This window comes from Bos indicus x Bos taurus, chromosome X (assembly GCF_003369695.1).
Source record: "Bos indicus x Bos taurus breed Angus x Brahman F1 hybrid chromosome X, Bos_hybrid_MaternalHap_v2.0, whole genome shotgun sequence".
NCBI classification, from domain to species: domain Eukaryota; kingdom Metazoa; phylum Chordata; class Mammalia; order Artiodactyla; family Bovidae; genus Bos; species Bos indicus x Bos taurus.
Genome location: NC_040105.1, coordinates 126,478,524 through 126,491,534, shown reverse-complemented (window position 1 = coordinate 126,491,534; position 13,011 = coordinate 126,478,524). Strand labels below are relative to the sequence as shown.

The 13,011-nt window shown below is 40.3% G+C and overlaps 1 protein-coding gene across 7 annotated transcripts in view; it reads left to right on the top strand.

Moving 5' to 3' along the window:
- The window catches only part of LOC113886958 (integrator complex subunit 6-like), a 57,100-nt gene that overhangs the window by 19,103 nt on the left and 24,986 nt on the right, over window positions 1-13,011 (top strand). For 5 of the 7 annotated variants that reach the window (XM_027533689.1, XM_027533691.1, XM_027533692.1 and 2 more), the window contains exons 3-7: window positions 5,555-5,704; window positions 6,498-6,587; window positions 6,829-7,012; window positions 7,294-7,422; window positions 10,693-10,856. In XM_027533689.1, coding sequence (XP_027389490.1) covers window positions 5,555-5,704; window positions 6,498-6,587; window positions 6,829-7,012; window positions 7,294-7,422; window positions 10,693-10,856 — 717 coding nt within the window. Of the gene's footprint in view, window positions 1-5,554; window positions 5,705-6,497; window positions 6,588-6,828; window positions 7,013-7,293; window positions 7,423-10,692; window positions 10,879-12,277; window positions 12,337-13,011 lie in introns of all 7 variants that reach the window. The other 2 variants (XM_027533695.1, XM_027533694.1) reach the window with 2 other exon arrangements.

Genomic DNA, 13,011 nt, shown 5'->3' with positions numbered 1-13,011 from the left:
TAAATGAGGAAACAGCCTCAGTAAGGGGTAAACGGTTTACTCTGGACCACTTGTTTTGCTAGTTAATTATGGCCAGGATTGGACCAGGGTCTTCCAAATGCCAATTCACTGCTCCCCACACCCAACTGTTCTGCGTTCTGACATCAGGGAAAGTAGGCTTAAATTAAATGAAATTTGGAAATTCTATTAAACTTAGGAACCTTTAAGCTAGTATAACAAGACATGTCAATGCGTTGAATATGTGGAATATGTAGAAGAATCTCTAGTATAATGGTTTACATTGGTGGGTTCTCCAGTTAGGCTGTGCTGTGTGCTGTGCTTAGTCACTCAGTTGTGTCCAACTCTTTGTGACCCCATGGACTGTAGCCCGCCAGGCTCCTTAGTCCATGGAATTCTCCAGGCAAGAATACTGGAGTGGTTGCCATTCCCTTCTCCAGGGGATCTCCCAAACCCAGGGATCAAACCCAGGTCTCCCACATTGCAAGTGGATTCTTTACCATCTGAGCCACCAAGGAAGCCCACAGTTAGGCTACCTGGGTTCAAATCCTGGCTGTGTCATTTACTAGTTGTTTTGACCGAGACAAGATGCTTATCCTCTCTGAGCCTCAGTGTGCTCATCTATTAAATGGGAAATAATAATAGTACCCACTTTGGAGGGTGGTTATGAGGCTCAAATGAGAAGGATACATATAAAATATTCTGTTTAGCATAAGCGAGTTCCTGACACATAGGCACTGATAAATATTGCCTGTGATTATTATTTGTTATCATATCATTATCCTCATTTTACTTCTGGGAGACTTTAAAAACTTGATCTGTGAACACAGCAAAGTCTTAGTTTAGAATTCCCCCCACCCCAGCTTACTCCTTTGTCCTGAACATCTATTCTTCAGTGCTCTCAGGTTAGAAGTTTTGTAATCATCTTTTACTCTGTCTCCTTTAGGCCTATTGTCTGTCTGTCACCAAGTCCTATTTTGGTGGTTCAAATGTTTCTCAATTAACCCCTTCCTCTTAATTTCTATCCTGATTCGGACCCTGATTCCCTCAGACCTGGATGCCTATTCAAACCTCCTAGCTTCTTTTTCCTAGCTACAGCTTCTTCTTCTCCAGTCTATCCTATAATTCACTGCCAGACTGACCTTCCTGAGATGCTGTTTGATCCTGTCTCCCCCTGCCCTGAAATCTATAATGAGTCTATTTTCTGCCAATGCAAGGCCAAGTTCTCCTGCCTGACCTTCAGCTCCCTCTAGATCATCTCTACCTAATAGGTATGTAATGCCAGCCATCCACAACAGTTCAGATTTTCTAGTAGCCACATTAAAAAGTAATCTCGAGTCAGACTGGCCATGTTTCAAGTTCTCAGTGGCCCCATGTGGCTGAATAGTGCAACTCCAGACTTCCTCTCTGACTGTCCCCATTCTCCAAACAAGACATACCCACATCTTACTTCCTCCTGGCTTATGAAAACAAAATAGGGATGGTAATACCATGCTTATTTTATAGGATTGTCTTAGGCAAATGTGAAGTGTGAAAGCGCTTTGTAAGCTGTAACGCTCCATAAAAATCTATGAAGATTACTGTCAGAAGTAAAGGCTTTACTGTGGGAGATTGGATACATGTATAGATACATGTATATGTATGGCTGAGTCTCTTTGCTGTCCACCTGAAACTATCACAACATTGGTAATCAGCTATCAGATCAGATCAGTTGCTCAGTCGTGTCCGACTCTTTGCGACCCCATGAATCGCAGCACGCCAGGCCTCCCTGTCCATCACCAACTCCCGGAGTTCACTCAGACTCACATCCATCGAGTCAGTGATGCCATCCAGCCATCTCATCCTCTGGCGTCCCCTTCTCCTCTTGCCCCCAATCCCTCCCGGCATCAGAGTCTTTTCCAATGAGTCAACTCTTCACATGAGGTGGCCAAAGTACTGGAGTTTCAGCTACTCCAATATAAAATAAGGAGTTTTAAAAGAGAAAGATTTTACTGACATAAAAGTAGGATATCTTTGGAGTAATTTGAAATAAAAGACTTTATTAAGAACAACGAGCTGTCCTGAATTCATTTATGAAGAAATCAACTACAAGCAGTGACTGAAGAATATAAACATCTACTCTCTCCCACTGGCTCTAAATAATTATCTTTTGGGAAGAATTTTTCACATTAATAAGACTCTACAGATATTTAAATTCCTCTTTAGGCCTTTTTTCCCCTTCAGCATTTTGAGGACTGGATTTAGGGGCATTAATTCTTCTCTAGAAGAAACTAAACTGCTACCAGGAAATTTATTGTTTTGGGTAGTAAATGTAGCCCATACACTTTTAGTACTGAGATAGGCCTAGCATTCAAATCTCATGTATTATCTAATTCATTGCAAAGGATTGGAATTGGCCTAAAAATTGAATGCCGGTGATTCAGGTGTAGAAGCAATTTGTAAAACGTTTTCAACTCATATGATAAAGGAAGTTTTAAGGAGCAATTATTCTGACAGGTGGATTAGTGACAATTTGTACACAATATTTGAAACACTGATGAGTTATAGGGTGCTTGCTTAGATGGTACTCAAACCTTATCCCAGCCCTTTACCAGATTAAATAGTTCACTATTTTTTTCTTTAGTTGTGCCTTGAATTATCCGGTGGGTCTCAGGAGTTCAACACTCACTGCAGAAAGAACTAAGATTGCAGTGTAGAAGTTAAATTGCTAAATGAAGTCATTCTGGGAAAAAAAAGTCTATAAAGTGCCTTCTGGGTGAAAGACACCACCATTCACAGGTTTGCCCAAGCCAGAAAACTCAGCCTAATGTATGACCCTTTTTATCCCTCACGCATCCCCCTAATTAGCTACTAAATCCTTCTGACTCCACCCACCTCTGAAATACTTCTTTAATCTGCAGCCTCCTCTCCATCTCCACTGCCCTCGCTCAGGCTTTCATCACATTTCTTGTAAGTTATTGCAACATTCCCCAAACCAGTTTCCCTACCTCAAGCTTCAGCTTCCCCTCCACCCCACAATTTATTCTCCAACTCCCAAGAGAATGATCTTGCTAAAATACAGATATGATCATGCCACTCCCCTAATTAAAAACTTCAAGTCATTCCTAGGGCCGACAGATAAAATCCAAAGTACTGAGCACAGTGTACAAAGCACATTACAGTCAGAGCCCAGCTTATCAGCTTTGCCTCCCACCGTGTACCCAGAGCGATGATAATCAAATTACTTGTGGCTCCTCAGGAAGCCCTAGCCTTTTATAAACTCTCTATTCTCTTCCTTTGGACTGCCCCCTCCACTCCTCACATCAGCGTAGGGATCCCGTGATCATCTTCTCCTGCCATTGTGTGTGTGTGTGTGTGTGTGTGTGTGTGTTAGTCGCTCATTGGTGTCCAACTCTTTGGGACTCCATGGACTGTAGCCCACCAGGCTCCTTTGTCCATGGGATTCTCCAGGCAAGACTACTGGAGTGGGTTGCCATTTCCTTTCCAAGTCTCCTGCCATTAGACTTCTTCAAATGCCCAATCTTCTGCGACAGGCTTCCCTAACTCCCTGGTTATTTGTTCTTTCCGTCCCCATAACTGCATTTCTTATTCCTTTGCGGCTTGAACTCATCAAGGGCTAATTCCTCTCAACATCTCCAGCATGTAGCATTCTGCCCAGCATAGCATAGTTGGTCCATAAAAATTGGTTGGATAAATAAAGGAAAGAATTGATACTATCTCTCTCCCAGACCCCCAGCTGTAGACCTTCTCTTCTACTTCAAAGAGTTAGTTTTTAATTCAGTGTGATTTATAATCATCTGATATTTCTAAGTATTTGATGAGGACAGTTGAAATAATAATCCTTGCTTTTAAGTAAACTGATAAGATATTCCTTGGGCCAAAGGAATACATGGATTTGACCTTTAGATGCTTTGACTTAATAGTATATGTTAGCAAACACACACATACAATGCACATTCTTAACTTCACAGAATCCAGAGTGTTGGACTGGAAAAGATCTTAAATCAGGATCCCCTTCACCTTGAATGGTTATGAAGGTTGGGTGCTGTTCAAACCTAGGGGGCACCATTCTCGTTTGAATGGCTCTACAGGGTTGTAACATATACAGCCTCACACAGTATCCCTGTTTATCTAAATCTCTTCATTTTCAGATAATGAAATGTAGGTCCTAAAAGCCAACAAATTTGCTCAAGGTTATGCAGATTCTTCATAGTAGGGTACAGGCAATCTCTTCTGCCTCTCAGTCATTCTGACCCAGATTGCTTTAGAAGGCTATAAAACTAAAAGATAATGTTTGCTCTAGTTATATGGATAATGGTCTTTAGCTAAATATGAAACTTCAGTCATTTCATTTAGCTTTGCATTATTTGCTCTGGCTTTCCACCTCCAGCTGTACTGATCTGGTGGGCATGATTCAGCTTTCAGCATATTACACGACTGCCCTTAGGGCAGTTGCCGTTTGTCCCACCAGGTTGCCAGGCTGTGCTGCCTGCCCTCTACCTTGCTGGTCTACTCCTTTGTGACCTGTTAGCTGCCATCTTCTTTTTGCTTCTCTTCTTGGCATTTCATGCTGCTTTGTTTTTATAGCCGCATTGCTGACCAGTCAATGTGGTCCTTTCCTTCTATTCTACAAACCATTCAACCACAGCATATTGGCTGTTGACCTTGAGTTTTTGGTTCTTTGCTACTGTTCATACCAGCTAAGGGTGCCTAGGCTATGCTGCTTCTTTGCCAAATGTTTTTGTTTCTTTTCTTTCTCCCTTACTCTAGACTTGGGGCTTTCTGAATGCTTAAAGATGCCAGACAGTTTGTCTCCAGATACTTGTGACTTTATTCCTATAATTCTCCTTATACTTTCGTTTAAAGTGAAAGTATTGTTTGGGAAAAATTATCTTGGTTAGAAAAGCTCAGGTAGGTCAGATGCTGATAATAGTTGATTGTCTGTATCAAGGATGATGCATTTAAAAAAATAACTCCTTCCTCTCCCCCTTATTCCTTGTTCATCCTCAGTGTCAAACTAAAGTAAATACTGTGGTGTTTTGGCAGGTTTGATTGAGCCTGAATAGAAAACTAGCAGACTTCTTGAGCCAAAGCCCACCAGCCACAATGGACTGAATTCACTGTTTGCATCTTTGGTCTTGATCATCGAGGGTGGCAGATCTTTCTCAAACTGGTTGCTTTCTTTAGTTCCACTTGATCAGTCAATATATAGAATATAAAATGAACTATTGGGCTTCCCCAATGGCTCAGTGGGTAAAGAATCTGCCTGCAGTGCAGGAGATGTGGGTTTGGTCCCTGGGTTGGGAAGATCCCCTGGAGAAGGAAATGGCAACCCACTCCAGTATTTTTGCCTGGAGAATTCTATGGACTGAGGAGCCTGGGAGCCTACAGTCCATGGGGTTGCAAAGAGTCAGACAACTGAGCAACTAAGCACACACATGCACACAAGGAATTATTGATTTGTTAGAGGTTTGATACTTGTTATTTAGTGGTTGTTTGCATTTTATATATTGTTCATTGTGTAATTGGGAATTTTTTGTAAATGTTTGGTTTTCAGGCTGGTTGGAAGGAAAATCACGCAACATTCATGAGTGAACTAAAAAATCTTCAGGCTTCTGGACTGACTACTCTTGGTCAGGCTCTAAGATCCTCATTTGATTTGTTAAATCTCAATAGATTAATATCTGGAATAGACAATTATGGACAGGTAAAAAATTCTTTGAGTGAGTATAGCTAATTTATTTTGGTGACTTGGGGTAAGAATTTAAAATTGAGCATGGCAGCCAAGTTTTCTGCTCCTTTTCATAACATCCAAAAGGAGGTCCATGTGTAGTTTAAATATATCCTTTAACAAAAATCCTTTAGGTAGAGTCTTTTATGTGCTTTGACCATAAAAAGGTTAAAATTGCCTACCCATCAGATCATCAGTTATAATGGGATGAATAAATTGCCGAAAAAAATTGAACAAGACAATTGAAGAGAAACTTTCAGAGTCCTTAAGTCCCTCATCCCTCCCAAGTTATGAAAAAGCTCTATCATAAGAGGAAGGCAGAATAGTGTTTGCTGCAGTGATCATTGCACTTTTCTACTGTAAAAACTGCTCACAATAACCAGAGTCACCGTCCAGGTTACAGATATAAGTCACTTATATCCCCCTTTCTGTGCCAAGATTCTGAATGGAATCATGGGTGTGGCTGATGCTGCCATTGTAATGTCTTTAATATCTTTCATGGTTACCTAGAAAGCAGAGGGTGGGGGGATTTGGATGTTATAGTTTGAGAGGTTCCCGAATTATAAGAATTCCTCAGTTTATTCTGAATGTTACCTCTGTAGAGATTGTTATTTTGATCCCCACCCACTTCAGTCCCTAATCTTTTCCTTCTTATTTATCCAGGCAAATTTTATCACACACTTGAGAGATCATAGGCAAGATAAATGTAAAAATTGAAATATAATTTTATTACTTTACATGGCTCTAATACTTTTTAAATGTATTTTAGGGACGAAATCCATTTTTTTTAGAACCATCTATTTTAATTACCATCACAGATGGAAACAAGTTAACAAGTACTTCTGGCGTTCAAGAAGAGGTGAGATTTCATTTTTTTTAATCTCGTTTAAATGGCAGAGAACATGCAGCTATTTCTGCATGTGGGAGGCATACATTCCCAGTTAAGAATAAATTTAATCAAACGTTCCATCTTGGGAATCCTTGAAAGATTGCCTCATTTTATTGACAACATCAAAGAAAAGTGAACCCTTTAACTCTTGAATTGTCTTCATTTCTGTATGAGTTGTTATGATGAAACTTTTACAATTTTGCCTTATCAGCTTCATCTGCCTTTGAATTCTCCTCTGCCTGGAAGTGAACTAACTAAAGAACCTTTTCGTTGGGATCAAAGGTTGTTTGCCCTGGTGTTGCGTTTGCCTGGATTGGCTTCTACTGAACCAGAGCAGATAGGGAGTGTACCAACTGATGAATCTGCCATCACACAGATGTGTGAAGTCACAGGAGGTATTGGCGGATATTTGCTATTTCTAAAGCGAAGAATTCAGGGCAGCAGAGTACCACTTTCTGTAAATGCCATATCCTAGCTTTACTTTTTTCCCTTCTGTATCTTTTAACTCTGCTGCTTAAGCTCATCATTAGTGTGAGGATTGCCCCCCATGTGAGCTTCCCTGGTGGCTCATAGTTTTGATTATTTTGAGTTGTATTTTAGGATTTCAAATGCTTGTATTGTTAAGTAGTATTTTATTTGATCAACCTTGTACTATTTGTTTTTCCTTCTGGTTTAGGTCGCTCCTACTGTGTTAGAACACAAAGAATGTTGAATCAATGTTTAGAATCTTTAGTTCAAAAAGTTCAGAGTGGTGTAGTTATTAACTTTGAAAAAACAGGACCAGATCCACTTCCTATTGGAGAAGGTACAGTAGATCACCTTTTTTTCTTTTAACCTTGAAGTGTTTACATAGGAGAGCAATCTGAGACTGAGAAAACATTGAACTAATCGTAAGAGAATACTGTCTTCACTAGCCACCCACATTCAAGTGGTCACAGACATGCATCCAAACAACTGCCATTCATCTGTTGCCTGTGGCTACCTTTCTAGCTTTAATTCAATGTCAATTCTTCCTCAGAACATTCTTCCCTTTCCCTGCCCATTTCATATTTCTGGTCCTAGTGTTAGGATAACACTGAATTCTTCACTTCTCTAGTCATAAAATAGCTGGATATTCACGACAGAGTGCCACTTAGCCAGCCATCTGGTTTTGGTCTTGTGAGCGCCAATGTGTCAAACTATCTTGATAAAATCTATATTTGTTACTACACATCAGCAAGAGGTTGTGAATGTTTAGCCAGGACCTGCTAGTATTCTATAAGATCCTACACCAGTATTTTCCTGGCCACTGTTCTTTTTCTGGGGGGTGGGGGGAAGTCACGGAGGGCTCCACGTGGCTTGTGGGATCTTAGTTCCTTGACCAGGGATGGAACCTGGGCCCCTGCACTGGAAGGGCAGAGTCTTAACCACTGAACTGCAAGGGAAGTCCCTCTTGGCCATTTATTAACTGCAGAACCTTTTGTCTTCAAATGAGATTTTATAGAAACGTCAACATCTCAAAATATGAAAGCAGAGCTGCTTTTGTATTGGAAAAGGGAATCATACCCCATTGCATGGCTCCCTCAGAGCTCTGGGCTTCCCTGGTGGCTCAGACGGTAAAGCGGGAGACCTGGGTTTGATCCCTGAGTTGGGAAGATCCCCTGGAGAAGGAAATGGCAACCCACTCCAGCACTCTTGCCTGGAAAATTCCATGGACTGAGGAGCCTGGTAGGCTACAGTCCATGGGGTCACAAAGAGTTGGACATGACTGAGTGACTTCACTGAGAGCTCTGTTCTAGGCCATAGCTTGTCTTCATTCCTGTCGGTTCATGCACAGCACACATACCCGTGTGTACCTAGACTCCATCATCACCGCAGTGCTTGTCTGATCTGATTCATACATTTTAATTGTTGTGGCCACAATTAGTGGTAGCTGCCTGGAGAGCAAAAGGGTAAGTGCAAAGGGGCAGAAAGACACATTTCTTGCTGAGGCAGTGGATCCTATGATTCCTGAATTTTTTGCTTTTTAGTCTCTAAAACCCTTTAAGAAGCTAGTGGAAAAATAGAGACCCCTCTCTCCAGAAAAAAGTACATGGACAACACATGCACACATAATTTTGTATTTCATTTCAGGGGTTCTTGGACTCCAATTAAAAAACACACAGATAATGGACTTGGGGACACAGGGTGGGAAGGGGAGGGTGGGGTGAAGCGAGAGAGTAGCATTGACATATATACACTACCATGTATGAAATACATAGCTAAGGGGAAGCTGCTGCATAGCAGAGGGAGCTCAGCTCAGTGCTCCGTGATGACCTAGAGGGGTGGGGTGGGGCGGGGGGTGGAAGAGAGGTTCAAGAGGGAGGGAATATATGCATACTTATGGCTGCTTCACATTGTTGTACAGTAGAAACAAATACAGCATTGTAAAGCAATTATCCTCCAATTAAAATATAAGTTTTAAAAAACATATGTAGAGGTGGCCTAGAACTTCTATGAATAAATTTATAGAACTCTACCAAGAGAAACAAAAAAGTCTATATTAAATGGAGAGGTACCATGTGCTTGACTGGGAAGAATGGATAGTGTGAAGTTATCGCTTCTCAAATAAATATAAATACATATATATACACATATATATTTCATGTACTTTGATCTAAAAATTTTTAACAGGATTTTTGGGAAACATAAAAGATGACTTTAAAGTCCATTAAGAAATAAAATAATAAATGTTAAATACCTTAAGAAACACCTGCTATAGAAGACTGAGGCCTCACAGCCTATTTCAAAATAATTAATTGTAAAGGAAGGACATGTTGCATTGGTAATGATAGACCAGTCAAGTCCATAATTTTGTGTTCATTACCTTCCCGTGAGCTGGGAACTTTCCTACTGAAAACCAGTTAGATCGTGCCATATAAATAGCTCAAACATTCTTTCTAGCTCCATTTTCCCTTTGTCCAGAGTTCTTAACCTTTGAGATTCTGATGAAAGCTAAGAATTTTCTCCTCAAAAAAACCACATCCCCAGAACTGTGAACTAACTCAACTTCAGAGGGGATCTTTTGGTTCCCTGAAGCCATTATATGTATTCTCTATAGTTTCATGGACCTCAGTAAATCCCCTGCTCTAAAGTAATTACTTGTTTAAAGTAATGCTTAAATAAGTAAATCAAATGGTATGTAATTTAAGAAAAACATGAGACTCAAATCATTATCACGTATTTTTTACAATTATAATTTAGACTAATGAATCATAACATTAAAGGTTATGTAACTCTGCCTTGCCCTGTTTTCAGGGGGCAAATGAAATACACTAGCTCAAATAATTAAAATACACTCAGGGTATATTATTCAGCATTATATGATGCCCAGTTTCCATGGGATTTTAATATGGGTGAAGAAGGAAATTATAATGAAGTAGTCCATATAAACTTGATGCATTCACTTTGTATTCCCTCCCCAACTATATACATAGATTGATTGTATTGTCATCGTTCCTTCTACCTTTCAGTGAATTTGCCCTTGTGGTCATTGGGTCTAACTGTTTAGTAAAGAATACTTTTTTAATCTAGTTGAAAATAGAAAAAAAATCTAAATGGATTTTATGACTTATTCTGTCAGATTCCAAAAAAGTGAAACTATACCAGGGAATGAACAATTTTCATACGCCTAATTTGAAAAAATAATTGTTGTGGTTTAGTGTGTTTAATTTGTGTCAAACCTCAGAAAATTTAAAACTAACTTTATGACAGTTTTCCATGTAAGTACCTATTTCGGTTATAGTTAAGGAAGAAGGGTATGGGATATCAGATTAGAGGAGTTGGATTAGATGATGAAAAGAGTTGCGATTGTAAAGCAACTGCACTTCAATAAAAAAAGTAATGATAAAAACAAAACAAAAAAACAAAAACAGAAAAGAGTAGCCAGAGAAAACATTTAGAAAGTCTAGTGGAGTCACTTTTTTTCTTCCATCTTTCATGAATCACTGTTTTGGTCTTGTTTTGTACTTTGCTTTCAACTGAAAAATCTGTACAAGGAGATCAGTGGCTGTACAAAGAAATTCATGCCTTATTCTGTCTTTTGTTTAATTTTCAGATGGACTTATGGATTCATCCAGGCCAAGCAATTCATTTGCTGCTCAGCCATGGCATAGTTGTCATAAGCTCATTTATGTGCGGCCTAACTCTAAGACTGGTGTTCCTGTTGGGCATTGGCCAATTCCAGAATCTTTTTGGCCAGATCAGAATTTGCCTTCACTAGTAAGTGTCATAAAACAAAAAGGTAAACATCATTCTGGATTTTCAATTAGCTGATTACAGAGAACTGTTTAAAATAGCTTGGAAACTTTTAAGCTGTGCCTTCTATCACTTACTGGAAAGTCTAGCTTGTACTAAAAGCAAGAGAGGACTTCCTTTCTGTTAGGGCATTCTTTCTCTCAGTTGCCTTTGCCACTTAATCTACCCTCTTTAGATTTTAAAATATTGTTGTTTTTGATGCTGTTGCAATCTGTGGCTTGGTTTTTATTTCAGAGCCGCCGACTGAATTTCTGTGGTAAACACAATGCATGAAAAGGGCAGGCACTGATTTTCATGTACATCCTTGGGAAATTAGAACTTAGTTTACACTGTGTATAGGTTCTAGAAATGTATTCAAAGCAGAGATTCATCCATTCTCTGAGGGAGCCATTGGACATGTAGTGGGACTTTGTGGGCCTACTTTTCAGTATTTTTATAATCAGTGGACTTGAGTTCCTTGGCAGTGTACTTTTCGGTTCAGTTCAGTTCAGTTGCTCAGTCGTATCTGACTCTTCGCAATCCCATGGACTGCAGCACGCCAGGCCTCCCTGTCCATCACCAACTCCCAGAGTTTACTCAAACTCATGTCCATTGAGTCTGTGATGCCATCCAACCATCTCATCCTCTGTCGTCCCTTTCTCTCCCCGCTTCAATCTTTCCCAGCATCAGGGTCTTTTCCAGTGAGTCAGTTCTTCTCATCAGGTGGCCAAAGTTATTGGAGTTTCAGCTTCAGCATCAGTCCTTCCAATGAATATTCAGGACTGATCTCCTTTAGGATGGATTGGTTGGATCTCCTTGCAGTCCAAGGGACTCTTAAGAGTCTTTGAATGATGAGTAATTAAGCAATATTTTAAAAATTATCTTTAAGCAAAGATTTATCTTTTTGTTCACCATATTTGGTGGAACAGGGTTTGATATTGTGGTTGCTCCATGTGAAACCTATTCTCCTTTTCATCCTCCTCCCTCCTCCCAGCCAATATAAAAAGGCCAGAGCAATCCTTGGGGCATCCAGGTGTCTCAGTGGCAAAGAATCCACCTGCCAATGCAGGAAACGTGGGTTCAGTCTCTGGGTTCAGAAGATCCCCCAGAGAAGGAAATGGCAACCCACTGCAGAATTCTTGTCTGGAAAATACCATGGACAGGGAAGCCTGGCCGACTTCCATGTGACAGTTCATGGAGTCACAGAGTTGTACATGACTTAGTGACTAAACGGCAACAACAATCCTTGCTAGGGGTGGGGCGGAGAAAGAGGCACAAAATGGTCACTGCTTTTCCACTGCCTTCCAGATTCAGCCAATCTATAGTCTATCTAAATTTTAGACATTTCTGACATGAACTGGATTTTTCTCCTGATTGCTATTTTGAGGTTCCTGCATTTTTTTCAGAGGTGCCCATGGAAGGCCAGAATATACGACTGAAGAGCCATCCTCAGTCCCTGCAGTGGGTGAGGCTCCATCTCCTCGTCTGTCCCTCAGGACACTGAGGTGGCATGCTTGTTAAACCTCAGAGCCCAGTTACTCTCAGCTCCTTCAAACCCCAGAGTGAATGTTTTAGTTACAAATCTGCATCATTATTGCTGGTGACGGGGTTTCACTTATGTCTTTTTATAGATTTCAATCTAATAAGTCAGAAATATTTCACAAGTTTGATTAAAATTAAAATCAGGGAAAAAAACAGAATTGAAGAAATTCCAGGTAACTCACATAGCTTGTGTTACTGTTCCTCCAGGTTTTTTTTTTTTCTTTTTTTTTTTTAAATTTTGGCCACATGACAGGGCGTGTGGGATCCTAGTTCCCCAACCAGGGACCGAACCCATGGCCTCCACATTGGAAGTGCAGAGACCCAACCACTCGACCACCAGGGGCAGTCCATTTCTCCAGCTTTAAAAGCACATTGGAAGGCTATTTTTCTCAGTCCCCAAAACATCTTGTAGGTTTGTAAATCATAAAGGCAAATTAGCATGTTTTTCCCTTTTATAAAGAAAAGGAGATGTTTTATCATATTCACATCAGCCTTACAGATCTCTGAGCAAGAGTACACAGAGCCACGTCTCACTCTTGACCTTGTGACTTGTCCTGTCTCTTTCTCTCTCCGTTTGCCCTTGCTGCCACCATTTCTC